Source organism: Calonectris borealis, chromosome 3 (genome assembly GCF_964195595.1).
Source record: "Calonectris borealis chromosome 3, bCalBor7.hap1.2, whole genome shotgun sequence".
Lineage (NCBI taxonomy): Eukaryota > Metazoa > Chordata > Aves > Procellariiformes > Procellariidae > Calonectris > Calonectris borealis.
Window position 1 is genome coordinate 82,194,249 of NC_134314.1, and position 27,761 is coordinate 82,222,009.

Genomic DNA, 27,761 nt, shown 5'->3' on the forward strand with positions numbered 1-27,761 from the left:
GTTCAGTTGGGTTTATGTCCATAACTACATCCCTTGTTCTGGCTTCTGAAATTTGCTCCAAGTCAGATTTATGTTTTTTAAGACAGTCAGTTGCAAATTATCATGCGATACAGCCAATGATACAGCTGTAAGCACGAAAGAGGCAGCTTCCAAGCATTCATACTAATTTAAAAGTTATCCCATTTACTCATTGAAGTCAGAAGGTAGCATCAGCCACAAATAAAATTTCAGACCACAAAATGTTCCAATTCTATGAAGAAGATGCAGGATTACAAAAGGGAGCCCCTGGCCACGCTGCCAGTAAGTTCTGGGACAAAATGCCATTATTCACAGGTGGGAGCTGCATGCTGTTGGAGGACGCCATACCGCCTTCAGTGGTTACAGGCAGAAAAACAAACAAACAAACCCCACCACCCACAAAACCAAACACTTTTCAGAAAAGAAACTTTGTGTTGAAGAACAGCTCTGCACTGACACCCTGGAGAAGAAAAGGAAGGAAGAAAGGGCCGAGACAGGGAACTAAAAGTATACTGGCCAGAGCAAGGACTGGGAAGAGAGAGGTGCTGGAGCAAGTGCTACAGTACCAAAAAGATAAGCTATCTGTACATGTACCCATTCTCCTAGATATTCAAATAGTAAAAAAACCAAGAGAACCTCAAACACCCCAAGCAAACAAAAAAAACACCCACCCAAAAAACCCCCAATGAAATCTCTCCACTTCCCCAATATATATATATATAATATATAATCTTGTGAGACTTGTTTCCGACATCAATTTTACATCTAAAATTTTTATGACATTTTATACTCTCCACTCTCCTCCAGTGGTCTCCTCCAGTTCCACCAAATTCCTCTGCCAGGCACACAATGATGCACATTCCAAGCATCCTAAGCATTATCCACACGCTGAGCTCTCAGCTGCAGTTTACAGCTCAACAGTCTAGTGAATGAAGCACCTAAAATCATGCTCTAACAGATGGGAGATTTGGAGAAAGAAAACTAAGACAAGGTCAAGCTTTTTAAGTTTCATCAAAACAACAGAGTTTATCCCTGAGCATAGCTGACAATTATGTTGATAAGCTTAAAAAAAAAAAATCTAGGCAGTTTGCTTCCTCATCCCTTCAGTTCAAGCATTAAAATAGAACTGCTGATGGAAAAAGGAGAGTGAATATTCCTCAATATTGAGTGGTCCAGCCAAAGACACATATTGCTCGTTATCTTTAGGTGATGAGGTTAAAAGAGTCTGGTCCACTTCCGGTATAACCCACAAACTTGAGAATCCAATTACCATTTTAGAGGAAAACATGCCACCATTCTTTCCCTCCTCAATGCTATTACACAAAACCTCTTCCAGCTAAATTCCTTCCAGACCTAGAAAGGCATAGCAAGTTTTCTACAAGTCCTAGAAGGGAAGAAGAAAAAGGCACAAAATCTGCATTACTATCATGAGGTGAAGTCCACTTAAAAAGAAAAAATAATCTGAGAATAGAAGCAAGCGGATTAGTAGCAGAAGACATCTCTATCAGAACAAACTTACTTACATGGTAGATCCTCTCCTCCTGACTGATCCACAGTATTTGAAAATGCTAAAATTCATTTTACCAAAGACAAAGCCAATTCACACCTCTTCTTTGTTTCAACAGGGGTATCGCAGAAATTTTTAACTAACATCATATTCCACTGAAAGAAAATTAAATGCTATGCAAGTGAACAAAAATAAAAGATGGGGAACTGACATAAAACCAGTGATGTAGACATTTACAGCAATCATAGGACCATTCAATAATTTTGATCTGCTACACAATGTTATTTCCTGCCCTAAAATTAAAGCTGGTCTTCAATGGAAAAGAACAGAATTCAGCCTGTATACTCACCAAGCTGATGATGACAAGTAGGAAGTGCTGTTATTGCAGGAAGATGTGGGAACTCACGTGCAACAAAAGGGCAAGTAACCTTTTCATGCTTTTTTGGTTTGGTACACAGACTGCATCCTTTTCCCCGATTTTGGAGGATACAATCAAAGCTGTTCTATCTTCAATCACTAGTATGCACAGATCTCAGAATCTGCTACTTTTGTGACAGCTGTTATAGAAATTTAAATTTATAGAGATACACACCTTCCAAAACAAGAAGTTGCACAATGCATTTACAATACTACAATCTCAGTCTCAGACTACAATTTACATATTCATTTTATAATAAGAAAACATTGTTGAAAACAACAGTAGCTAGTGGTAGCAAGACGTCTCTACTCCCGACTCTTAATAAAAGCAAATGAAGAGGTGCAGGGAGACCAAGCTTTCTAGGTTCATCAGTTAGAAGCCTGGAAAAATGCAATGCAGACAGCAAACTTCTTGTTCATAAGCAGTAAGAGTTACGTTCATTCGATAGTGTGTACCTAAGCCCTTGGCTGGCTGAGGATCTCCACGTCACTGAATGAGACAAACAGATCTGACATCCGTCAAGTTGGTTCATTTTGCTGTTTCTTTCTTCAAGCAATAAATTTGGATGCTCGCTCAATTGTATATGTTGCCATGAACAGAGAGATGCTAAGCAAATTAGAAGAGCCAAATCCTGCTCTCCATTACTCAGATTGAATCCAAGAAGAACCAACATAATTTTAAGCAGTAGTACTTTCCCCATTGCCCTCCTTCATAAAATTAATTTTAGAAAAGTCATAATAATCACCTCTCCTAATCGCTTCAAAAGCAGAGAGTGATCACATAGTCGTGTCTTCTCAACTAAAATATGGTAAATTCTCCAACAGTGAGGAATAAAAGCCTTAATGCTGTGAAAAGTTTGCTCACTACAACTTCAATGCTACATAACATCCATGTGCTACGAACTCTGTATCTCTAAGTACTTGGAAGATTTGCATCATCTTCAGCTCCCCCATTAAGACCCAAGCTCTCTAAATGCTTTAGGAAGAAATGAGTATTTTTAATTAATAAACATGAACTAGAATTCCAGTGTTAAATTTTCACAGGGTAAAAAAAAAAACAAAACAAAAAACAAACAAAAAAAACCAAAACAAAAAACCCCCACAAAACCACAAACAAAACCTTCCTTCACTCATACAGATGTTCTTTCATTTGAAAGTCTCAAATTCACCTCCTATGTCCCCAGACTGCTACCTGTCTCTCACATATAAAAGAGAGGTGTCAATAGGCAAATCACTCTAAATTCAAGAGAGCTCTTTGTTAATCCTTCTACCATTTAAAACCCTATAACACTTTCAAATTTCCTGCTACATAAAGATGCACCTTGTACTGAAGTAACTAGGTTTGAAGGTACAAGAATACTACATGTATTCAGGCAAAATATTGCCCTGAATTCTAATAGACAATATAATACAAATCAGAAATATGCCAACTTTGAATAAATTCTAGCTTAGTGAGTTTAGTTTGAAGGAAAACAGGTAGCCCGAATGTAACAGCCAGTAAGTTAGACACTGATACTAGAAATTATTTTTGAAATTTAAAGTACTTTAAGAGCTTTTTTATGCAGCACTGCTCACCAACAAGGTCCATGAAAAAAAACAAACCAGTAAAATGAAAACATTCAAAACCCAAACAAGAGCTAACCATGATGAGGGAAAGCAGGTAAGTGCAAAGCAGTAACAAGAAATAGCAGATTCCTTTGCCTGTGAGCACTTTCTTTATTCCAGAAGAGCTGGAATAAAGTCCCCTTGAAAGCTTTTGACAGCCATCAATGAATACATTTGATTCAAAAACATAAGGGACATCAAAAGTTAGGAAGACAATTTATTACACATTATTTTCATCATATAAGTTCATTCTTCTACATTTTAAGATGTACAACAAAAATAAAAAACCATTTTCTTCCACTTTTATTCTACAGTAGAAAGTTTAGAATTTTTGATTGCTTTCCATATAATGGAAAGCTATGGTAAATTCTCAGTCTTTTGGTGAAACAAGCCTATCTTGACAGAAGATGCACTGATTTGTTGCTCAAGATACATTAGGAAGCACTTCATTGCTACTTATTTGGTAAAATAAAAAAGAGTTAAATACTCTCTCTTTCTTTCAGGGACATTGTTTATCTTCAATCACATGCTTTCAAAAATATCTAGGATTGTTCCGCTGTAACCTGATCCTTGGCACTTAGAACCAGCTCTGTAAGGGCTGAAAAGCTTTTTATGCTGCTTGTTTCCAGTCCCATCTTTCGTATCTAAAAAGACACAGAAGAAACATTAATTTTCTTTAAAACATCAAAAAACCTCATTAATTATTCTACTTAAAACATTTAGCAAAGCATATGTTTTGTCCTGCATCAACATGTGGCAAAAAACCCACAACTGCATATAGTGCACACTATAAAAACAATTGTATCCAACTTTGCTCAGTTAAGTCTTTCCAGTTAATGTAGTGTCTTGCAGGGAAATATTTAACCATCTTCTAGGCAACTTGTAACTAACGCCAGTTGGAAGTTTTCCAATGAAACAGTCAGAAAGAGAAACTTGGCTGTAAGTTTGTTTTTAATGCATTGATTTCAGCTGAAATTTTTTCAAACCCCAGATGAGGTTTCTGGGCAAAACTTTAAAGATAAATATGAATACATCCAAGAACAGCCAACAGCATGATGAGGAAAGCATTTCAATAGGCTGCAAGAGCCTATGGTTCTAGCCTTGAACTTCCTGGGGGATGAAAACAACTCTACAAATAGAGAGGTTGTTACGAGTCATTTCTTACCCAGAAAATCTATTGCTCTGACAATTAGAAAAATATGGCCACGAGAAAACTAAGAGTACACTGAAAAAGAAAAATCTGGATCTAAATAAAACCATAACGAAATGATTCTGCAAAGGTGTTTGCTGCTGGAACTCTTTGTTATGTTCACGTGTACATTACATTGATTATGAATAATCTATCCCAGTTCAGCTTAAATTCACATTGCAGTGATGTTAGTGCACATAATAGGAATGCCCCACCCCAGACAAAAACTACCAAATAATAGTTCTTGTTAGTAAGATTTCCATACTTCCATCCAAATCATCTTCCTTTGTGATAAGTCTCAGATGTGAGAAAAGCATCTGCTCATACACAGGCATATACCTGTTATAATGCATCAACAGCATCTGCTCATAAACAAGACAACTGCTTGGCAACTGATGACATGGGCTTGCACTTGGAAGTTTGTTTATTTCTATATATAATTTTCAGAAATAAATGAGTACAAAACAGTATGCTTATATAATTTGATGTAGCTACTGCACACATTTCCTGGAATATTTTCTTCTTTTATTTGTTTTGTTATTTAAGGTTTCATATTTGGCATTGAAAAGAACTTACAGTTATGCAGCACAACAAATAAGGCTAACATCTTCAAAGCCCTTGGGAACAGACCCTTGACTATGCAGTAAGTCAAGCCTGGAAATATCCAGAGAGAAGGCAAACAAAAGCAGGGCCATAAAGATGTTTCCATCAGAGCTAAGGAAGGTCCCTGCCCTCTGATCTGTCCTCACAGTGTTTCTTCTTTGTGCTTCTAAGCACTAAGCAGTACTTGAATTTTGAATAATAAGAAATACAAGCTTTGAATTCGTATAAGAAAGGACAGGAAAGCATGCATTGCTCAAGTTGTATCTACAATCACCAAGGTGTGAAGTCACCTCCATTATACAGATGTGAAAAAACAAAGCAAAAACCCCCAAAACCAAAACCACACCAACAAAGCTTTCAAGACCAAAAAACTAAGTCCAGCTTCCCTTTCCTCCTCTATCTCACTCCCTTCCAAAACCAGTAATAAGAGTAAACAAACTTGTTTCTCATAACTTACTTGTTCTCCAAAATACTCAACATCTAGGGCCAGCTGCAGTCGGATTTTGTTATCATCACTCATGCCCCCATTTGTACCAACAGGGTTTGAAGTTGCAGTTCTTCTGGCTTGCTTCAACCTTTTTAGGCTCTCTTCCATTTTCTTCACAGAACTTAGCACATCAGATACAGTTTCATAATACCTAAATTAAGGAAGATTAATGAGAAAGAAAAAAATTACACTTTTACAGAAAAGCCTACTTCATACACATCAGTACATCACTGGCCCTGAGAAAAATGCTGAACAATGCTGGGAGGAATGGTTTTCCTTGAGAGGAAGCTACTTATGTTTCCATCAATATCAATTAATCGGTATTTCCATCATTAGTTCTAGAGGTCAATCTGAAGATTACTACTCAGTGCTGAAGCCTCCTTCTCATCACAACATTTTTTACCTGCTCAAGATGTTTGAACTCAATAGAGGCCAAGGAATGCAATTGCTCAAATTTCAAACAGCCTGAATCAGCCTCTATTTACAACCAATAGAGCGCTAAGTAAATTTCCGTTTACAAACAGGACAAGAATAACAGCCTGAAAGACCAAAAAATACATAGTTTTAGACAAGTTCTAGAAGCGTACATGTATATTAGAGCATGCAAGTGTACATCAGTCAGAAGTGCCTATTTCTAAAATGAAGAAACTGATCTAAACAGGACTCTCAGGAAGTTGGCAGGAAAAGTCAGAAGAACACTAATACCAAGTTAGAAATGGTATAGATGGAATAAAACATTGCTTCCCACATACGGCGATCCACACTAAAGATAGCATAGCAGCAAATGAGGTAAACAAATCAACTAATCAACAAAATTTCAAAAAGCCTTCATGAAATCCCATGCCTAAATGGGAGAGGCATAATATCATATAAATTAACTAACAGATGCCCAGGACAGCAAGTTGTTAAGAATAGCTAAGAGGAGAAAATAGAGCAACAATGGGAAATTAGAAGATCCATAAGAGAAGTGACCAGATTGAGCTATGTTCTATAATTTGCTAAAATCTGTAACTTCCAAAGAGCCTCTCTATGACAGTGATGAAACTATTACTGTAAGAATTAAGGAAGTTGAAAGAATCTTCCTGATGCTTACTTTTAAACAGGGAGGCCACAGAAAGCAGGCAAGCTTTTTTAAGAAATAATTAGATAGGAATGTCTAAAGAAAAAGTGCTTGCCAGTGCCATGGAAACTGTTTCAAGATACCATTCTACAAAAAGTAAAAGTATACCAATAAAAGTCAACCATGCTCTCTTTTCATATCTTGGTATTTCCCAGTCCCACTCACTTGTGAAGACTTCCTACTTCTGCTGTACTTAGAAGTTCACCTGCCATTAAGCAAATTTAGTCCTTAGTGATTTTTAACGAGAATTTATGCTCTCTTCTGTTTTTCTCATTTGAATGCGAGAAGATATTGTCGCAGCAGGAAATTAAATTAATTACTTGCCTTTGCATTCTCAATGAAGAAATGACAAGATTACTACATTTAAGAAATTCTTTGTCTCTTCTCGTTTAGTTAGGATAAGACATTTTAAAACAAAGTGATAAAAACAGTAACAACAAATCACAAAACCAGAATTCAACAGAAAGATCTAAAGAATTAACACATGAACCTGCCAAACCTATCCCTGTATTTAACCACTACCACTGTGTTTAACCTAGCACTTAAGTCAGTTTGGTAACGCTGACACGGAAAGTGGGAAACTGCTTTTTGGGGGAAAAAAAAGCTCTGGATGGATCCAAGGAACTACAGAACAGCTACTTACTTTGTGTGGCGTCACCAGATTCACTGAAGCTTTAAAAGCAAGGCTTAGGAATCACAGAGGGGTAGATAGACAGACAAGAATTCACTCTAAGATATTTTAGCTCTACAAGCATGTGACTTGACATTCCAGAAATCTTTGGAGTCCTTTAGCAATGTTACTTAAACAAACATAACTGCTATGGGTTAAGAGTAAGCTTCTTTTTATGGACTAATAGCTGGTTAAAAGAAGAGACACCAAGCTTGAATAGGCAGTTTTTGTGCAAAATGGAAGTGACCAGTGGAATCCAGACCAATCTATGCTTAGCCCTGTCCAAAATACTTAGGAATAATTTTAAGGACAGTTAGTGAATATTTCAGTGTCAAAACTGTCTTATAATTTTAAGCTTATTCTGAATAATCAAAAAAGTGACTGCAAAGTCCTGCAGATGCAGATGGGCATTAATAAGAGGTGCCAGAAGTGGAGCAGCAGGGAGAGATAAAGAGGCGAAGGGCAGGAAAGAACTCACGTTCTGACTACAATTTAAAGCCTCAGTATTATCTGGGTAATTCTCAGAAAACATCAACCCAATGCTCAGCAGCAGTCAACAGACAAGACAAGATGCTATGAATTATTAGGAAAACCATGTAAGAACAGACAGAAATCACCAGCATCACACTTTAACCTGTATGGACTCTTCTGATCATACCACCTATGACCAGAAAGGACAAAGAAAAACAGCAAACAACAGCTATAAAATGGGAAGAGGAAACATCAAAATAGGCTAAAGGGACTCTTTAGTCTGAAGCAAGATTACAGATATATATAAAATTACAGCTTACACAAGGAATACATTGTCCATAATGCAAGAAGTAGGGGGTATCCAGTGAAATTATCTGGCAGAACTTCCAAACAAAAGCAAGTATTGCTTTCTCATGTTACACAGTTTACATGTGTAACGCAACATTCCACAGCAGTATGAATTTAAGATACAGTTAGACAAACAGACAGAAACAAAATCCATTAATCCATTAAGGAACTTAATGCAGATGGATATTCATGCTCAAGAAGTCTTCAAGATGCTAACTAGGAAACAGATCTATTAAAGAAAGCATTGCTTTATGACTGCCTTATTAAACTGTGAACAGTTAGCTCTTCAAGAGCTAAAAAAATCCAAAGGTGTGGGTTTTTTTTCAAACCACTAAAAAGTTGGATAATCATTAAATACATTAAAAAAGTCAAAGGAAAATAGAACTCAAGTTTCTTGAAAACGCAACCATTGTTCACTAAAAATAACATGAGGCTAAGGTCTTACATCAATTCTGAGACAAAATGCAAGTTTTTAGTTCTCTATTGCATTACTAGAGCTAAACAATTTTTCAAATGCCCTATCCACAATGCCACGGTTTGCACAGATCTGAGCAGAAGTCAGGTCTCTGGATTCCCTGCCCTGCTTTTCATTTGCTGAATACACAACACCAGAATAAATCTGAAGAAACATACTCTGCCAAAAGAGGGTATATTCTTGTTTTCTTTACAGTTGTGTTAATTCACAGTGTTTTGGTTTCTTCCTGTACCCAATTCAGTGAACACTGGAATTTTTAATTAATGCAAAGAATGCTCTGTATTGTTGTCTTACTTCTGTGTGCTTTCAGAGAGGGCACCTTCCAACCATTGATGAATCATGGGCTGTTTCAATATATTCTTGTATTCGTTCTGCAGTCGGTAGAAGGGCTTAAGAGCACTGTCAACATAAGGTGAAGCTTTAGTTGGCACCTCCTGGTAGATGACAGAGAAACAAGTTGGGGAAAAAGAACCAGTAATTTACTTACTGAAAGCATCAACACCAGATTATAGCACATATATAAAATGCTAAGCCTGTACAGCAAATAGATACATACTCCAGCAAATAGATACATACTCCATTCACGACATACCAGTGAAGAGGTCATCATACACAGGAAAGACACCATCACAAAATAATTCAGTAGTGTTATACAATGCGATATAATATAGAACAAGGTTCAAAATGACCAAAGCTTTTTGAGAGATGCCACTCCTATTATCCTGGGCATGATCCTGAATGCACTTTCTGCTCACGCTGATTTCAGAGCTGAAATCAGACTGAGCAGGCTCAGTGTCCACAACAGCCTATTATGTCTTTGTTAAAATACCTACTATTTCGTACTATACTTCACCAAACTGAAGACATTGTTCCTTCTGTTCTTATACCATCCTGCTCCCTCAGTGTATTTTCCAGAAGAATGCTTTTGGGATAACTAATATCCCCTCACTATCTTCTTCTCAGCTAGTTTTGGTTGCAGAATGCTTCATCTCTCCAGGGATGATTCACACATAGCTTGAGTGAACCTCATGCATTGCAAAGCAACAGAACATATCCTGGGTACACAAAATCCCTGACACCTGAAACACTTCATTAAACTCTTAGAGTTCCAAATTTTAGAACTTGGCCAAGCAGGAGTCTTTGCACATCCGATTCCTGCAAAGACTATCCTCGTGCCAAATTCTGAATTCTGCTGAAAAATCAAAGTATTAGAACACAGTAAAAATAAAGTTGCCAGAACTTATCATGACTGTAATAACGTACCTTGTCTACCCAAGTCGTCTCACTCCTGTTTATCAGCTGAGGCTTTGCATCACAAAGCCAGTTAGACGGATGGCCAAGAGAGCAGTGCCGTCACACTCATGGAGTACGGAGCTCAAGCTAGCAACTTGACTGAACTGAAGGTGGATAGGTCCTGTGTCTTTGTTTTGGCACAGTTAGCCCACCATCTGCTTAAACATCCTATGGACAACTGAGAGATGATGGCAGTCCACTAAATCACTGTGCAGAGTTTGCTTTCAGATAACTGAGCTAAGCAGTGTACACTTGTTGGGTTTTTCACCCTACTTGGACTTACATACTTTGTTCTACTCTAAGTAAAAATATTCTCTGCTAAAGACAGAACAATCTAGTCACTACATAGATGAATTTATTAGCCTTGAGGTTGTTTCTTCTTTTTAAATACAATTTCTGATTAAGTATGTCCTTAAAACTAAGTGAGAAACCGTAGTAATAAACTGAAGTAATAAACTACTCCCCCAGGAATAATTTCTCTTCTGGCTTGCCCTAAATGTTTACCACCCCAAAAAAATTTAATATCCTTGAAAGAAGTAGACTTAACAGCTCTAATTTTTTCCATTTAGCCGTTGAAAAAGTACAGCATTGCTGGTAACAGCTCAGTTTCTTCATGATAGCCAGGAAAGTGCTTTTGATTTTGGTGAGCCAAGGCAACCCTCCCCCCACCCCCAACCAAAAACACCCCACAAACAAGTAGGAAGAGAGAGCAAGGGGAGAGGGGTGAATGGGAAAGAACTGTGGCCTTGCACATTTCAGCCTGCCTTCTGTGTTCAAATTAAGCAAGGATGTAGTAGTTTGTGGTTCCTGTTACTCTAATTTTTCTCTATTGCCTGAATGATACCAATAACTACCAACACAACTGTGCAGACAGATTGGCAAAGGCAAGTCACAGTAGTAGAACAAGCCAAGATCAGACAATCGGTTTTGTACTGTATTTCACCATAACTTTTTATTAGTTTCTCAGCAAATTACTCTTTTTAGCCATTCCCATCTTGTTCCTCTGTGCAAGAGACTTCTTGAATCAAATCCAAGCAGCTAGCTCACTGGGAAGAAGTTTCTTGACATAGCAGGCAGAAGTGTCATTCTCCCAAAAGAAGCTTGCCACTCAGGAGCACTGCATCTTATGGTATATGCCATGACATGAGGGAAACACATTTATTCTCATTAACCCTTTTTCTTTTGCACATCAACAGTTCTACTCCTTGTCCTTCCATCTCAGGCCTGTGCCCTCATCGTTACCCTACCTAAAATTTTGAAAATACCATTTTTTTTTCCTTTGCAATGAGGTAAACAGTAAATCACTAAATTATCTCAAGGTATTTAATAGGGCTCTTGACCGTCAAGCAGATATGGACAGGCCTGAAGGACTCATGAATGTACTGCCCAGTTAACATTCTAAGCATAGGCCTTTTTGAGATTTTTTTTTTATCTGCAACCAGCACTGACCTTATTGGTTCTCCTATATAATCTTGGAACTTCCAGTGCACTCTTCAGGTAAGCGAAGGAGGACTCACTGAGGTCCTGGATAATCCTGTTATTCAAGGTAGGCACACAGGCTGACAAAGAAGTCTTTGAGTCTTCCAAGGCTCCTATTGAAGTAAAAATACTAAAGTTTAAACTAAGCTACCCTGCCCAATCACCCCAATCTCACTCACTATCCTAGGTGGCTATTGGTGTCAAATACAGGATGCTTACTAAATAAATACACACCAGCCATTTATAAAACATCACCACCAACGAGGGAAGGAAAGAAAAAAGGGGTAAAGTAACATTCTCCTGGTTCACAGGTTTTTCAGTATTACCAATGTATCAAGGGGCTTGAATCAAAAGGCTCCGACCTACCAAGGAAACTGTGGTTGTGGAATTCTTTCTCACAGTACCTAAATTCCCTATGGATTGACTGGAACATGCTTAACTCACAGTTGTGATTGATGACAGACCATCTACTGAGTGAGGGATGTGCACAAGCTCCTACCTCTCTTATGGACTTGGACATCTACCAATAATCCTGATTTACAGATTTAAGTGGAATTCACAGCACAGAACTTCTGGCTATACTTGAAGACAGGGACTAGTTCATTCATCCAGCTACATGTCTGGCTTGAATTACTAAATTAAAATCAGACTCCATGTTTCACATAAAAAATGATCAGATTAAAAAAAAAAAAACACAGAAAAAAAGAGGCTAAAATATTTAATTGCTTCTGTCCTCTGAAGTTAAGGTATTTAACTATGAAACTTTGATAACTCTCCTCCTTACATGATTCATCAGGTCAAAGAGACAAAAATCTTTTTAGAAAAATATTTATTTCAACTGGATAATGGAAAGCCTCTCCTTACTTCTTTCCCATTTTCTTTACAAGTAGGAGTTTAAAGATATGATATCAATCTTCAAACGTTTTCCAGACTCAACATGTCTGTTCAGGATAGTTTCTATTTAACGATTTAAACCTAAAGCAACCTTAATTAAGTAACAAAAATGATAGTATTTTCAAATTTTTCATTGTAAATAATGAAACTATGTGTAAAAGCTGCTTTTGTTTGGTTGGCAGAGGGGGTTTGGGAGAAAGAGGAAAGAGACTGAATTCAGCCTCTCAGCTTTACCTGCAATACAAGATATGTTCTTGAAGCCAATCATTTCAAGTTTTGGTTTAATCACTTCTAAGATGTCAGGAATCTGAACAAAAAAAAACCAAAAGAGATACAATCATGTTATAAACATATTTTAATTATGTGCATCCAGTGCATCAAAAGACACCTTCAATCTTTTCTAGATTTTTACTGCATTTATGGGAAATCAGTACTAGAAGAATACAATATTCATGAGAATTAAGGCCTATGCACTAAATCCCCTACCCTATTGTCCTCAGAGGAAATCATTTAGAATTAACAAAATATTAAAACCCAGATGCAACTTACAACTTCACAAATTACAGAAAATTCAGCCTTATTGACCAAAAATACACGAAGTCATCCCTACTGGAAGAAAATTAATACCATGCATCTCTTTTCAAGATTCTGGATCATTAATAAAGTATAATCATGATGATAAAACCTTTTTCAACCTCAAAGACTAAAACCATTAAACATTTAAAAGAGAACATAATACTAAAGCTGAATATTGCACCACACTCCAAGCTGCCACAGAAATTTAACTAGCAAAGGTAATACCCTGGCAAAGTGACACTTTGCACCAAAAATGAGCAGAAACATATTATTTTAGGGGTTAAGTCCAGCAGCTACTGATAAAAAGTGTTTAAATATCTGAAGTGGTTTCTCTGTAATCTGCCATTCCAAATAAGCAGAGAGTAGACCATTTATTTCAGGTGATATTTTCTGTATCAGACTACTCCAGTTTTAGCATTTAAAATAAATTTTAATTTAAAATTAAATTAAATTTTTTAAAAAAAAAAAATTTTAAACAATTTAATGTCCTTAACAAGATGCCAAACAATATTGGCACATAGATCAACGAAGACGCTTTTGTAAGTAAAGTCACAAGCACAAACCTGATCCTGGAGTTTGTCCAGATCTGCAGCAACATACACCAACTGAGTACTAGATATAGAAGGCAATGGCTGACTTTCTAGAGAAGATCCGTTCCCTTGGTCCTCGCTAGGGTTGAGGCTTACAGAAGATTCCTTTCTACCAACTGGCACAGATTTTTTGCCTTCCTTTGTATTCTCACTGGAAATGGGCCTTAAAGAAACCTGAAACATCAAATGGAGATGTGAACCCTAGCAATAGGGAAGGCAGTTAAAGTTGGACAAACAGAAACAGTATAGGATTTGTAAATTCTTAGCATTAGAATGCCACACTTACAAGGGATATTAGCATTCCTAAATTCTGTTAAAAAAAAGATATTTTTAAAACATTTTTTTGTGCACTAAGGAGTTGGATAATTTGGAGCAAATCTGTCACTATAGTAGAGGGCAGTCCAGTCCTACAGCAATTTTCACCTGTGTGGTGTTCAAATGAACTACTGCACTGGAGGAATGTGCAAGACAAAAAATTTGATCATTACCTGCTTTGCAGAAACACAGTTTATTTTCATATGCTGGAATACAAAAAATCATAACCACTTACTGCTGTCAAAAAACCTTTTTCTCCCACCTCCTCAAGCCCTCTGCTGTCAGGCACATGCTTCACTCAACTACTCTGTTTTAACTCTGGTACTTATCAGTAGTGATCATGAGCCAATTTAGCTAAGAGAACTGAGTCATTGAGTCTTAAGAAAATGATAAAGGGAGATCTTCCTGCTGTCTTCAACTACCTAAGGGGCATGTATAGTGAAGATGGATCAGACTTTTCCTTGAGGTACAGCGACAGAGTAAGAGGCAATGGATATGCAAGGGAAATTCTGATCAAATATGAGGAAAAAGTGGTCAGTCATTGGACCAGAGTTCCCAGAGAGGTGTGAAATCGCCATCTTTGGATATACTCAAAATGCAACTTGAAAAAGCTCTGCGCAACCTTATCTAAGCTGACCCTGTTTTGAGCAGGAATTGGGACCAAATGACCTCCAGAAGTCCCTTTAAATCCCAATTATTCTATCATACTGTCTTTCTGTGACACAAGGAACAGGGGGAAACTTGTATGGCTGGGAGCAGGGAGTAGAAGAGCAAAGCACAACCTCTCCTGCTCAGAAGCAGGGAATAATTGATGTTGAGTCAATTGCCCATGAAACTTCCAGTTTTACAGTCTCAAAACTGAGCAACTGATCTGGATTAATTTACCCTTTTTTTTTTTTTTTTGCAGGGTTAGTTTTCACCTGGCTCGATTTCACAACCTCATTCACTGTATCAGCAAGTAAATGCTTACACAAACAGAAAAAAACCAAAAGTTTGTGGCTACTTCTTTCAGTGGCAGAGGCAGCCTTAAGCGTACATGGAAGTACAACCTTGGCAACCATCAGCCAGCAATACCGCAGCAGCACCGATATTTGTGGTTAATAACATAATTTGCAGTGATACTTTTTATAAAACAAACTCATGAACTGGTTGAAAGTGTTCTTGTTACAGAATGCTAAGTTCAGGAAAAAAGCGCTTAAAAAGAGGTCACATAGTTCGTTTCAAAAGGTGTCTTATTGATGGACATACCCAATCACCAAAACCATAAGCATGCTGTTCTCTTACCTCACCAATGAACACAGAGTAGCGTGCCAAAATCTGCAGACTAAGTTTCCACAGACGGTGTGCTAATAATGGTAAAAACATTTGATCTGACCAGCACTTCAGAAGACTCATCCAGACCATGTGAGTGGCCAAAAGACAGTATGAGCTGCCAGCTAGAAACAATGAGGCAACAAAGATCAAGTTCCTAAGCACATTTTTAAAAGATGTAACATCAGTGTAATTTCATTACCCGAGATCTACAAAAAAAAAAAAAAAAAAAAAAAGTCTTCCAAAGAGACGCAATCACAAGCAAAGGGGATTTATTAAGCATTGTCTGAAACAAACTCTTAAAATATTAGCTCCTCATTGCTTTAGATTCCAAATTCCACTAAGTCTTGCTGTAGCTGTGCAGGCAAAAGCAACAAATGTGAATTTCCCTGCAAGAAAGGCAGGAACAGCTTGGCTAAATAATCCACTTCAGGAGATAATATTTCCAGGATAATTTTTGGCTGCCTTATGAGGAAGTTATTTTACACATCCTTGCCAGCCATAACAGTGATACTCCCTTAGCACTAAACTACTGCTCCTGTCACAGTTATACCTGAGATATCTGCTAGAAATATTTTTTTAAAACACAATAGGAATATCCATATTTAAACCAAATACTTTTAAAGCAGTTCATGCACTAACATTTTATAGCATACAATTAGAGAGCTAAGGAATGCATCTGCAAGTTCCAGGCAAACGCCTTGAAGTGGTAGGATTTATGCATTTCGTCTCCATTAAGATTTTTTTCTCCTTGCTCTCTTCAGAGAGCATGTGTGTGTTTATACACACACACACACATATATTTATGTTGCTCTTAGCTGCCTTCTTCGTAAGTATTTACTCTTAACTGAAGTAAGTTTTTCTGATTGTAATATACTTCTAATGAATATATCAGGTTTTCCCTTCCACTCTAATCCTTCCTGTGCATACCTCCTCATCTGCTCATAAATCAATGTATGTTTTTGGAGCAGACACCAACACTTGCTATAAACCATAGCAAGCCTAAATGCTGCCAACAGATAGTCATTTTCACCTCTATATAGCCCTAGAACAATTAAGAAAAATATGCCCCAATAACACAGCATAACCTTTTGGTTGTCACTTAGAGGATGCCAAATGCCAATTTAGTTCCTTCTTGCACTGAGAGGATAGTTCCACAAATATGTTAATAGCTGCTGCCAAAAGGGGTTTTTTAGTACGTAAAGTGATCACTGAACAGTACTTTCATATTGCCTTCTCTATAAAAATGTATTATACTGTTTAATCAGTTCATCAGAAAACAGAAAGCTTATGTGAACCCGCAGTATGCATGTTACTAAATACTCAATAGACAGGCAGTAACCACTGCTACTTATACCACTGATTCCTTCACAACAGAGAAATTATTTCTTGCAATAAAAGTTTACCTGGTGCTTCCTCTAGTGTATCTGAAAGTGCTTCTTCTAAGGCCCCTGCTATTTCTCTGAATCTGAAAGACAGAAAAGTTTTTAATATTACAATTCAACAATTGCTTAAATTGATGCCTAAACATTTTTTCAATGTTTATTTCAATATTGTTTCAATGTGCTATCAATGCACATACACAGATTTTAAATGTGGGGTTATTTTTGCCGAACATAAATTGGGATATAAACCAGACCAACGTTCAAACACGTGAAAGAGAACCTTTGACATTTTACGGGCAGATACGAAACTTATACTTTGGGAAATTATTAAAGTCACGGTTGCAAACATTATCAAAATGATAGTTCACAGAGTGTCAAGTCCTCAGCTTTTTTGAGGAGTGAAGTTTGTTACTGTTTTTAAACTAAAAGTGAACACATTGTCTCATACTTGCTTTAGCTGACCTTCAGATATGTCATGTGACACTGGAGCCTTTGGCTTTCTACATGTTTGTTAGTGAACAGTGGCATAAGGTTCTGCAAACAATTCTGTACCTGATAAAAATCAATAGCTCCTCACTATTGATGAGGAATGCCTAGGATGCCTTGACCCCCTTTTTTTAAAAATCGACCTTTCAAAAAAGTAAAAAAAATCCCACCTCCCCAATTTTTTAGGTATAGCAGCAAAGTTAATATTAAAACCTCTCATATTTTTCCATATTTAAAGCATATTGGATAAACAACACAGCATTTCCCTCATCTAAAAATTGTCAAGCAAGAGCTGCACAAAATTCTTCTTTAACCAGGTTTTTCCTCTAAATGCTGAAACAAAGCTATCATTTTAAGCTCCCCTACAGAAAGTTCTATTGTCATTGGTTTTCCCTGCTTTTACAGCATCATAGCAATTCTGTAAGCCTTTCTATCAAACTTACTGATTATGAACCTGTAGGACTCCCCTTAAAGCCTCTTAACTGTCATTTCCAGATCAGAATGGGGGCTCATCTAGCTTTTCTTGTTCCAACTCCTAATGGTCTAGATGCACGTTTAGCAACTAAATGTATTTTAGAAATATCTGTGAAATGGCTTCGAAACCTCTTTCCTGTCTATGCACCACTTCCACTGACAAAGCAGTGTCTTTAAGTCTTACAGTGAAAAGAATTAGAGAATGGAATCAGATTTTTAACAATGACATCATTTTTGCTGAATGCTTCTTACATAGGAAAAAAATTTCCCCAATGTGGGGTTCACTACAGTTCCACAATCAGTTGTACTGACATAGTTGAAGGAGTGGCACGGGAAGGAGTTACTGGGGCTGTTTATGCCAGCACTGCTACAGAAGAAATGCCTGTACATCCATCTGTTCCTCAAAGGATCGTTTGTAAAGGCTTTAGTGAGGGCTGATTGTTCTGGGTAATTTCTGTAATTGAAAAAAGAAAAACCCCCACAATCTTAACTATAAATGCCATAGTGTGAGATAATACTTCAATAAAAATCCTGTATGACTTAAGGATATTAACATACATCAAAGAAAAAGCTTCTCTGATATATATAATGAATATGTTGCATTATTTTTACAATCGTGCACTGAAGAATTCATGGGCACTTCCGAAAGTTATCAGATTATTCCAATATATAGGAATAATATGGTGAAAGATGAACCATCTGCTGTTATCCAACCATTTATCGAAATAGTGCACTATTTAGATTTACAGTAATCTTGGACTAAAGGAAAATGATTATTTTTTAAAGTTTTTTTAATCAGTCAGAGCTCAAAATAACCTAATGGGAAAGAACATTTTTGAACAGGAAGAATATGCTGAAGCTCCATTTCAATTTTATTAGCAAGAGTATCAAAGTTTGATGAAGTGGTCACTTATTAGAAAAGTTGCACATTCAAACAAAAGGGGCAGACTCATTGGCCTATTAATGATATACATCTGTTAAAAGGTTCATAATGGCTACAGTTCCATGGACACTTTTAGTCTGTGCACTCAGCACTGCTACTGTAGTAAGTACTCCTGCCCTTTCCCTTGGGCCAGCACCAGTATTTGTACAGTTAAGTGCTTTGGAGAAATTGGAGTTGAATGTCAGTCTTTTTTTTTGCCCAGGGTAACAGATCCTCATATCAGTTCACTACACAGCTGCAGAAACAGATGTGCAAGCAAAAAACCAAACCAGGATGTCAGAGGCTGGGGCTCTCATTTTACCAGACACAGTGAACCCCAAAACATTAACACCCTGCTCCCAGCCCCATGCTCCTGTCACTTATCTTATATTAGCTCCAGCACTCATAAGATCCCTGGATGGAATTTTCAGCAGCAATGCAGATTTATCCTGGATTAAAGAAACTGTATAAATGTGGCTATGGTTGTATTATTATTGCCAGTTATAGAACCATGCAATAAAAAAGGCCACTAAAGTGATCCAGGTGAAAAATAAACATCAACTTATCTCCGCTCTCTTTTGGGAATTCTACACACCCCCACCCCCTTTTCTTTTTTTTTTTTAAGAGACTCTCGGAAGGTTTTGGACCAAGAGAGATCACACACAGCACACTTAGGTCATAGCGGACTCCATCAATGGTTCTCTTTCTTGCCTGGAAGCTTGCTATCCAGTCCTAAAATCAGATGTGCAGACTACACTTTCTAGAAATATGGTTTTACATTTTATTTTGTTCATTAAAATTCTAGCATTACTAGAATTAAAATGGTGCTTTCTTGGGTGTCTCTGCTGTCTTCTAGCTGCAAGATCTGTAAAAGGTCATACTACAGGTACATCCAACCTGCTGGAAAAGTAAGCTAAAACTTACTACTTAGCTCCTCAGGAAAAGGGAATAGTAGGGCAATCTTTGGGAAGGCAATGCTACAAGACCCAGCACTTTACAGAGTACATCCTGTGAGACAAAAAGGATGTCAGAAACATGGCTAGATGTGGAAAAGCTACCAGTTGTCAAGTCCTTTAATTCTATATTTCTAAGAAGAAAGACTTCTTCCCTCATAGTAAGTATTCCTCTGGATTTGCACAAGTAGCATCCTTCAACATACAGTTTAGTTCCAGAGACACTGGAGAAAAACAATGTGAAACAAGATTTCAAGACTTATCCAGATCTGTTCCTGAAAGTCTTATGAGTAGCATATCAAATTCAGCGTAACAACAACACAGTACATATTGAAGAGTAGCTGGCTGTGACAGTTACTTGACTTAGTAATTAAATTCTTAATTTGACTTCTACTATGATTTGTGGACAAGTAAAACTTTGAACAATGAGGAGATCTGACCCTAAGCCACATCATCTTGCTGTGACTGAACTCTACTTTTGAAAGAGCGAACAAAAAAATGCACACTAACCTTATTTGAAAATATACAGGCAAATTCCATTTGTTGTTAAAGCTGTGGTAAGAGGGATGAGATCTTAACCGTTTCACGCTGGCCTGGGAGCCACATTGTCGTTCAAATTTCCGTACAAAATCCATACTAGTAGTGTACTTCTGCAGAAAGAGAAAGAGCATTCTGATCACACACAAGGTCCCAGCAAACAAGGAAGGCCACCACCCATTCAGCAGAATTCTTGTATCATACTACAGTTAAGCTCGAGGTTCAGAGTGGACTGACACTGCCCCCATCACCTAAGAATACAAGGCTAAAATTCTGGATTGCAGTGAAACCAAAATAAATTAACTAGTAGGTGTTATTCTATGATAAGAAAAGCTAGTGCAGGACGCTTCTAAAAAGCATCTAAAAGTTGTCCAAGTACCCTGAACAAGCAGAACTGATCAGAGAGATGCATCAGTATTTCTGAGCCGAATCACTGGGGTGGAACAACAGTGCTGCACAGTACTAAGAACAGAATCAGTCACAGGAGATAAAGGGATACAACAATAGGAATAATCAGGAACAAAACCCAGAAGTACACATAACCAAACACACACGAGAATGAAAGCAGGATATTTTTTCTGTTTTATAGGACCTGTATAATAGGAATGTCTAGATTTCGTTTCCCTAAAAATACGTTTAGCAAATACCAAATATTTGCAGAAGAACTTCAAACAATTTCAGATAAACTAACTTTATCCAGTGTATACTTCTAATAAGATGTTTACAAATAGTATTAAGTCAGTTGCAAGCAAAGAGAAATTATATTAATCCTCAAATGCACTGTGGGCTTACTCTCAACAGTAACTTATTAACACCCTGAAAATAATGAAATAATAAATTAAATCATATACAAAGCAGAAAGCCAAACATTTAAGTGAAAACCAGAAGCAAAACAGTGCATAAAAGTATTATTTCACACAAAACAGACCTTGTTAACAGAACACAAAGGTTATGTAAATCAATTTAAAATCAATTTCAAAATCAAAATACAGCTACAGTAAAATCTACCTCTCTGCAATGAAAAACAGTTTGGCTTACATGCAAGTTTCTTCTATTAAAAAAACAGAAAACAGCCATAAAACCTATCACACATGCTCATTAAGCCACTGATGAATTAATGAAATAAGCCTGACTAAATGTCTCAGTGCTTCTGACTTCATTGCAGTAAGAGCAGCAGCAGCGCTGTAGCAGCAAAGCTTTTACCACAATCCAGCGTACTGTCAGTGATGCAATTTTGCCTCTTACGAACCTGTAAAACATTCTCAGGAGAAGCTCCTGAGTCGCTGCTTACAGGTTCTGCTCTCAGAAACCCTGCTGCTACCACAGGACACGCACTGGGAGGTGATTTGAGACAGCCAGCATGGCTTCACCAGGGGAAAGTCCTGCCTGACCAACCTAGTGGCATTCTATGATGGAGTGATTACATCAGTGGACAAGGGAAAAGCTATGGATGTCGTCTATCTGGACTTCTACAAGGCCTTTGTCATGGTCTCCCACAACATCTTTCTCTCTAGACTGGAGAGATACGGATTTGATGGGTGGACTGTTCAGTGGATGAGGAATTGGTTGGACTGGTCACATGCAGAGCGTAGTGGTCAATGACTCCATGTCCAGATGGAGATCAGTGACAAGTGGCGTCTCTCAGGGGTCTGTATTGGGACCAGTACTGTTTAATATCTTCATTAATGACATAGACAGTGGGATCAAGGTCATGCTCAGCAAGTCTACAGACAACACCAAGCTGAGTGGTGCAGTTGACACGCCTGAGGGACAGGATGCCACCCAGAGGGACCTGGATAAGCTGAAGAAGTGGGCCCATGTGAACCTCATGAGGTTCAACAAGGCCAAGTGCAAGGTCCTGCACCTGGGTCAGGGCAACCCCCGGTATCAGTACAGGCTGGGGGATAAAAGGATTGAGAGCAGCCCTGCTGAGAAGGACTTGGGGGTACTGGTGGATGAAAAGCTGGACATGAGCCGACAATGTGCGCTCACAGCCCAGAAGGCCAAACGTATCCTGGGCTGCATCAAAAGAAGCGTGGCCAGCAGGTCAAGGGAGGTGATTCTGCCCCTCTACTCTGCTCTGGTGAGACCCCACCTGCAGTCCTGTGTCCAGCTCTGGAGTCCTCGGCACAGGAAAGACCTGTTGGAGCGAGTCCAGAGGAGTGCCACAAAAATGATCAGGGGGCTGGAACGCCTCTCCTATGAAGAAAGGCTGAGAGAGTTGGGGTTCTTCAGCCTGCAGAAGAGAAGGCTCTGGGGAGACCTTATAGCAGCCTTTCAGTACTTAAAGGGGGCTTATAGGAGAGATGGGGACAAAATTTTTAGTAGGGCCTGTCGTGATAGGACAAGGGTTAATGGTTTTAAACTAAAAGAGGGTAGATTTAGACCAGATATAAGGAAGGAACTTTTTACAATGAGGGTGGTGAAACACTGGCACAGGTTACCCAGAGAGGTGGTAGATGCCCCATCCCTGGAAACATTCAAGGTCAGGTTGGACAGGGCTCTGAGCAACCTGCTCTAGTTGAAGATGTCCCTGCTCATTGCAGGCGGGATTGGACTAGATGACCTTTAAAGGTCCCTTCCAACCCAAACTATTCTATGATTCTATGACATGGGCATGCTTTTGTGTTGTTTATCTCTGTTGTAACTTTCTGTTAAAGGTATAATTACAGCATATTTTTCTTGTGACATGGCAGCTTCAGTGTGTCAAGATGGTATTCTGGAAATTGCACACAAAAGCTTTTAGGTAACTACTTTTCTCCCAACGTGGCTGTATCTATAGCACAATGGAATCATAAAAGGTATGGAAGTTAAATCCAGAATGAATGTCAGACTAGTGCTCTTTCAGGTCTCCTTTCTTAGAGAATAAACCCAGCACTGTAAAAAGGCAAACAAGCCGTTAATGCTGTGCTACCTTAAGTATTAGTCAGAGATGTAAACCAAACACTCTGAAAAGACCTAACGCTTTCAAAATAGAAGACAACTCAAGAGACATTTTTCTAGTTATCGATAACATTATATCCAAGAGAAGGAACTAACTGCAAGATTGGTTCTCATTTCAGCTTCCAGGATTGGATTGTTGACTGCATGAAGTTATTTAAGAGAAGCTAAAGTGGGAAACAAAATGGAGCAATTTTCAAACAGAGGAATCTAAACTTAACAGTCTCAAATGAATGTTTAGGGATAAAAGAAGTATTCTTTTCAAATGCCTGTAAATCTACAAATCTGATTCAGAAATAAGGGCACAACAACCTGAACCAATTTTTTAAAAAAACTCTGCACAAGTAAATAGTTATTTTAACATACATGCTTAACACTGCCAGTCTGATTTTTACAGGTTTTAAAAAAAATATTTTTCCATTCCCCTCCTCTACATCTAAAAACCTCCTAGCAGATAATATTGCATATTCAAACTTTTCAGCATTAAACCTATACATATATACATATGCAAACAAACCTGGAGAAAAAGACTTTTCTGCATTTCTATCAACCTAGAAAATAGAGATAGAAGATTACTGTCTAAAATCTGTGTTGCATTACTTGGATTATTAGCAGAAACAATTTTAAAGGTTCCCCCCCCCCCTTAATTCAGAACTACTCCTATTAGTCTTTAGATAGACATAATAGCATTTTTACACTTGGCATTTCAACTTCATATTGATTTTTAGATAAAATATTTTAATGATTTAGACTCTGAGTCACTTAAGTAGTCAAAAGCAGTCTGGAAAGTACTTTAGACTTACTACATGATTTACTTGAAAGTCATGAAGGGGTTGGGTTTATATGGTTTTGTTTGTTTGTTTGTTTGAAATAAACACAATGTCACTGTTGGTCAATATCAGCTTAATATAAGACGACAGCCTTTTAAAAGTAATTCATTTAAAACAGCAAACCCAGCTTTTCTGAAGATAAAACACATTCTTGTGTCAACCAAGCAGCACAGACGACAAAAGCCCAGCACAGCTCACAATTTCCAGTATGCAGGACATCAGGTGAAAGCTTCAAGAGTGACTGAAACTTTATGGAAAATTACTTATTCTCACAGGGGAGGGGGAACATCCTATAGTGTCATTTCCATGGCATTACCACAACTTTCTTTAACATCCATTTAATTTGCTTCTTATTCAGAGCCGGCCCTGCAAACATTCACTGTCATACCTCCTGCCTTCAATTACTCAATGTATCTGTATGAAAGAGATCTTAAATTCCAAGAAAAATGTAAGTATTTAGTAAAAGCAGTTTTGCACGAACACAGGAGGAATCATTTGTCTTATAAACCTCCACCGGCACTCCAACATTTCCCCAAGTCATTTGTCCTGATCTGCCTACTATGGCTTCCTTCAGACAATTTATCACTGCCTGCCATCTCCATCTTGAAAATAAAAGGTTTCACACTAATCATAAGTCAAGCTGCAATAAAAAAAAAAATCAAAATATTCCAGCAATCATAGTTAAACACAGACAGACTGGACATGAAGAAAAGCAGAAAGCTCATATTTTCTACTTGTGACATACCAATAAAGTACTGCCAGAGCCAATCTTCATACTAGACCAAGAAATCTGTTTCAACATTAGTAAAAAATGATATTTTAGAGGCAGAGCAGCACTGCCAATGATGAAAATACAAGAGTGACAAGTACTTTAAATTCATTTTATAACGTAAGCTTGCTTCATAATTGGTTGTGATACCAGAGAAAATACTTCTTTTACGTTCTAAACCTTATCACACTGCCTCCAAGTATTTTTATTTCTTTTAGTTAACTTGTGTTTCTAATCACAACATAATATGCAGTACTGAAAGAGAGCAAAAGCTAAAACAAGCAAGTGCAAGAAAAGAATTTTTTTAACCTTCCCATAGTATAGGGCAAGTTATAATCCAGGTGTTTAATTAACATGACAGCCCTTCCTATACAGAAGTCCCAGTCTTGGGTGAACATTGGAGTCATCCACTCCTGCCTTCATTCATGTTGCAATACTACAACTAAGAACGAACATTACTCCTAAAACAAATACTAAGCCCAAATTCACATGACTAAATGGCTTCCAATAACTTCCGGATGAGCTTTCCTGACAAACTTGAGGGGAGAATTAATTACTACGAAAATTAAATCAAGTAATTTGAGATAACCTCCTCTTCAGAGGATGCAACATCATGAACTTACAGGAAAAGCAGCAGGGAAAAAGCTAGAGAACATGACTCATTCAATTCTTGTGTGTGTCAAAGGAATCACAAATGGAAAAAATTAAAATTAATTACCTCATGAAACACATCTGGGTTTCCAGGGTTAAACAGTGATGGCAATTTCTCTTCTAAACCGTGTACTATTTCTGGCCACACTGAATTCACTAAGAAATCATATCCAGGAACAATATCTGCTTTTTCACTGAAATAAAATTGCAATTATTCCATGGTTATATTTTACCACCAAGCTTCTATTTGGAGATAGGGATAACTAAAAAGACATGCACTGCATTAGACAAAACGCAATTAAGTTTTTTTACGTAGGTATGCTGACTCCCTTAAACTATTCTTCCTTCCAGGTTTCCTATCTGATCCCACAGTCTCATCAAATGCAAGGTATTTTTTATAACTCTCAAAGTGTTTTAAAATTTTATCAGTTATATATTTTGCAAGTGTATTCTGGAAAATGAGTACATTTCAGCTGAGAACTCCAATTCTTACTTGTATATTTCAAGTTCTAACAGCTCTAAACTTCAAAGAGGTACCAAGTAGGAGTAATGTGACTAATGCAATGGAAAGAAGCAGAACTTTTTCATAATAGTTCCAAGCTGTATTTATGCATGATATTGTGCTTCAAAGCAAAAGATTAAAAGCTACGTTGATTACGAAAATTTATAAATTGAGAGCAGAAGAGAGACAAGCATTTAATTCCAGTTCAGTACACCACAGTACAAAGTAGAAACATTCCATTATTAAGAAGAAAGATTAAAACTTGCTGAGGGGTTAAAAGAATTGAAATGTTAGTAAAACTCAGGAGTCATAAAAAGCTCAGCAATGGATGACTAATTAGAAAAGTAATTCTGTAGTCCCTAGGGGCTACATCCATAGTTCTGCTAATTACAGCAGTCTACTATATTAACCAGCCTGCAAACAGATGAATAAATGGATACAATTCAGTAGACTTTTTAAATAGTAGACTATTTAAACTTCAAAACAGGCAATTTAATTGCGTAAGGAATTAAGCACTTTTGGAGAAGACAGTGGACGCACTACACAAATCAATTAAACCTCTAGTTCCAGTACTTAAAATAAATCAGTCAAACCTCTGGGGATCATCCCCACTTTTCTGATGTACACAAACAACCCAACTTTTGAACTTATATTTTTTAATCGCTTTATTATGCCCTCCTCCTTGGATGAAGTGTACAATCATGTTTCATGGATTCAATAAACCAAGGTATCTGACACATTGTATTATGAACAGTACTTAATTCTACTACTGAAATACAGGATTCTCTCTCCCCTCCCCTGAAGGTCCGGGCTGCAGGACCGAGAAAGTTTGTTCACTGTTTTGTTTTGAAAAACACAGACACGAGAGAAATCAAACTTGACTATGAATCTTCAGGAAAGGCCAGATAAGCCGTTTGCATATGGAAACTAATTATGCAAAGCATTTCAAAAGTATTTGATACTTGCTGTAACTTTTGTGCAACCAAAAGAAACTCCAAGGTATTTACCTTGAAATAGCTCCCCCTGTTACTTCACGCAGTAGACGGCAATGATGAGGAACAAACTCCAATAGTTTATTGTACATAGCCTGAAGGCCATTAGGATGAGATTGAACGTACTGTTCCACAATCACCTGCCGGGAAGAGTTCAGTGTTAAATGTCAGAAAAGTGAATACGAAATACTGTAATGCAAGACTCACAGTCTACTCACTCAAAACTCCTAACACCATAACCCCAAATATTGTGATAGTCACTATATTACTTTTTTATATTATAGTTTCCAAGTATAACTTGCCAGCTTGAATTATTACTTCCTTTAATGCAGCACTCTAACTGGCAAGATTGGCCACAAGAATGGGAATGAGCTCCTTGCTTTTAAATGTTAGCCACCATGTCTGGCTTCCCACCCACTGCACACATCACTGTCCCCTGAAGCAGTCTGTGAGGTTAAACGGGTGACTGGCAAAAGCTAATCAAACCTCAGAATAAAGTCAAAAATCTACTAAATTTAGAGCTTGTTGGTCCAATCCCAAATGCAGGTAAGCCAATAGCCAAGAATCTTCTGTGACAATGCTAAGCCTTTAACACAGCTAGCAAAGCAGTCTGTCAGGACAGTACCTCATATCCAGCGAAAAGGAATAATCTCTGCCATCAAGAGAAGATAGACAGTAGTTGGACAATACAGGAAAAGAACAGTAGCTTATATTTCTTGGTATTCTCCCACCTGTCTGAACACTTTTGCCTCTTGCTACATAAACAAGCGGAACAGTGCAGAAGTGGGGAAAGAATAGACACTGAGAAAACTGAGAGGGGAAGACGACCTGTCCCTCACTGTAGCAGTTGCTCCCAAAGGAAGCCTGTCCTTAAGGGAGACTCCCTTTCCCATCCAAAAGCCAGGAGCTGCCTTTGCTTTGTAAATCTGTGTGCGTACAAAGTAAAACCAGA

At 37.7% G+C, this 27,761-nt stretch overlaps 1 protein-coding gene across 3 annotated transcripts in view; it reads right to left on the reverse strand.

The window, feature by feature from the left end:
- Positions 1-2,239: 2,239 nt before the first annotated feature.
- Positions 2,240-27,761, reverse strand: part of COG2 (component of oligomeric golgi complex 2) — a 34,826-nt gene continuing 9,304 nt past the window's right edge. Inside the window, exons 8-18 of one of the 3 annotated variants that reach the window (XM_075146406.1) lie at positions 26,825-26,949; positions 25,383-25,509; positions 20,099-20,238; positions 16,775-16,836; positions 15,342-15,493; positions 13,716-13,916; positions 12,811-12,883; positions 11,653-11,795; positions 9,205-9,344; positions 5,797-5,977; positions 2,240-4,191 (exon numbers count right to left, since the gene is read on the reverse strand). In XM_075146406.1, coding sequence (XP_075002507.1) covers positions 4,090-4,191; positions 5,797-5,977; positions 9,205-9,344; positions 11,653-11,795; positions 12,811-12,883; positions 13,716-13,916; positions 15,342-15,493; positions 16,775-16,836; positions 20,099-20,238; positions 25,383-25,509; positions 26,825-26,949 — 1,446 coding nt within the window. In that variant the 3' untranslated portion in view covers positions 2,240-4,089. The remainder of the gene's footprint in view (positions 4,192-5,796; positions 5,978-9,204; positions 9,345-11,652; positions 11,796-12,810; positions 12,884-13,715; positions 13,917-15,341; positions 15,494-16,774; positions 16,837-20,098; positions 20,239-25,382; positions 25,510-26,824; positions 26,950-27,761) is intronic. The other 2 variants (XM_075146408.1, XM_075146407.1) reach the window with 2 other exon arrangements.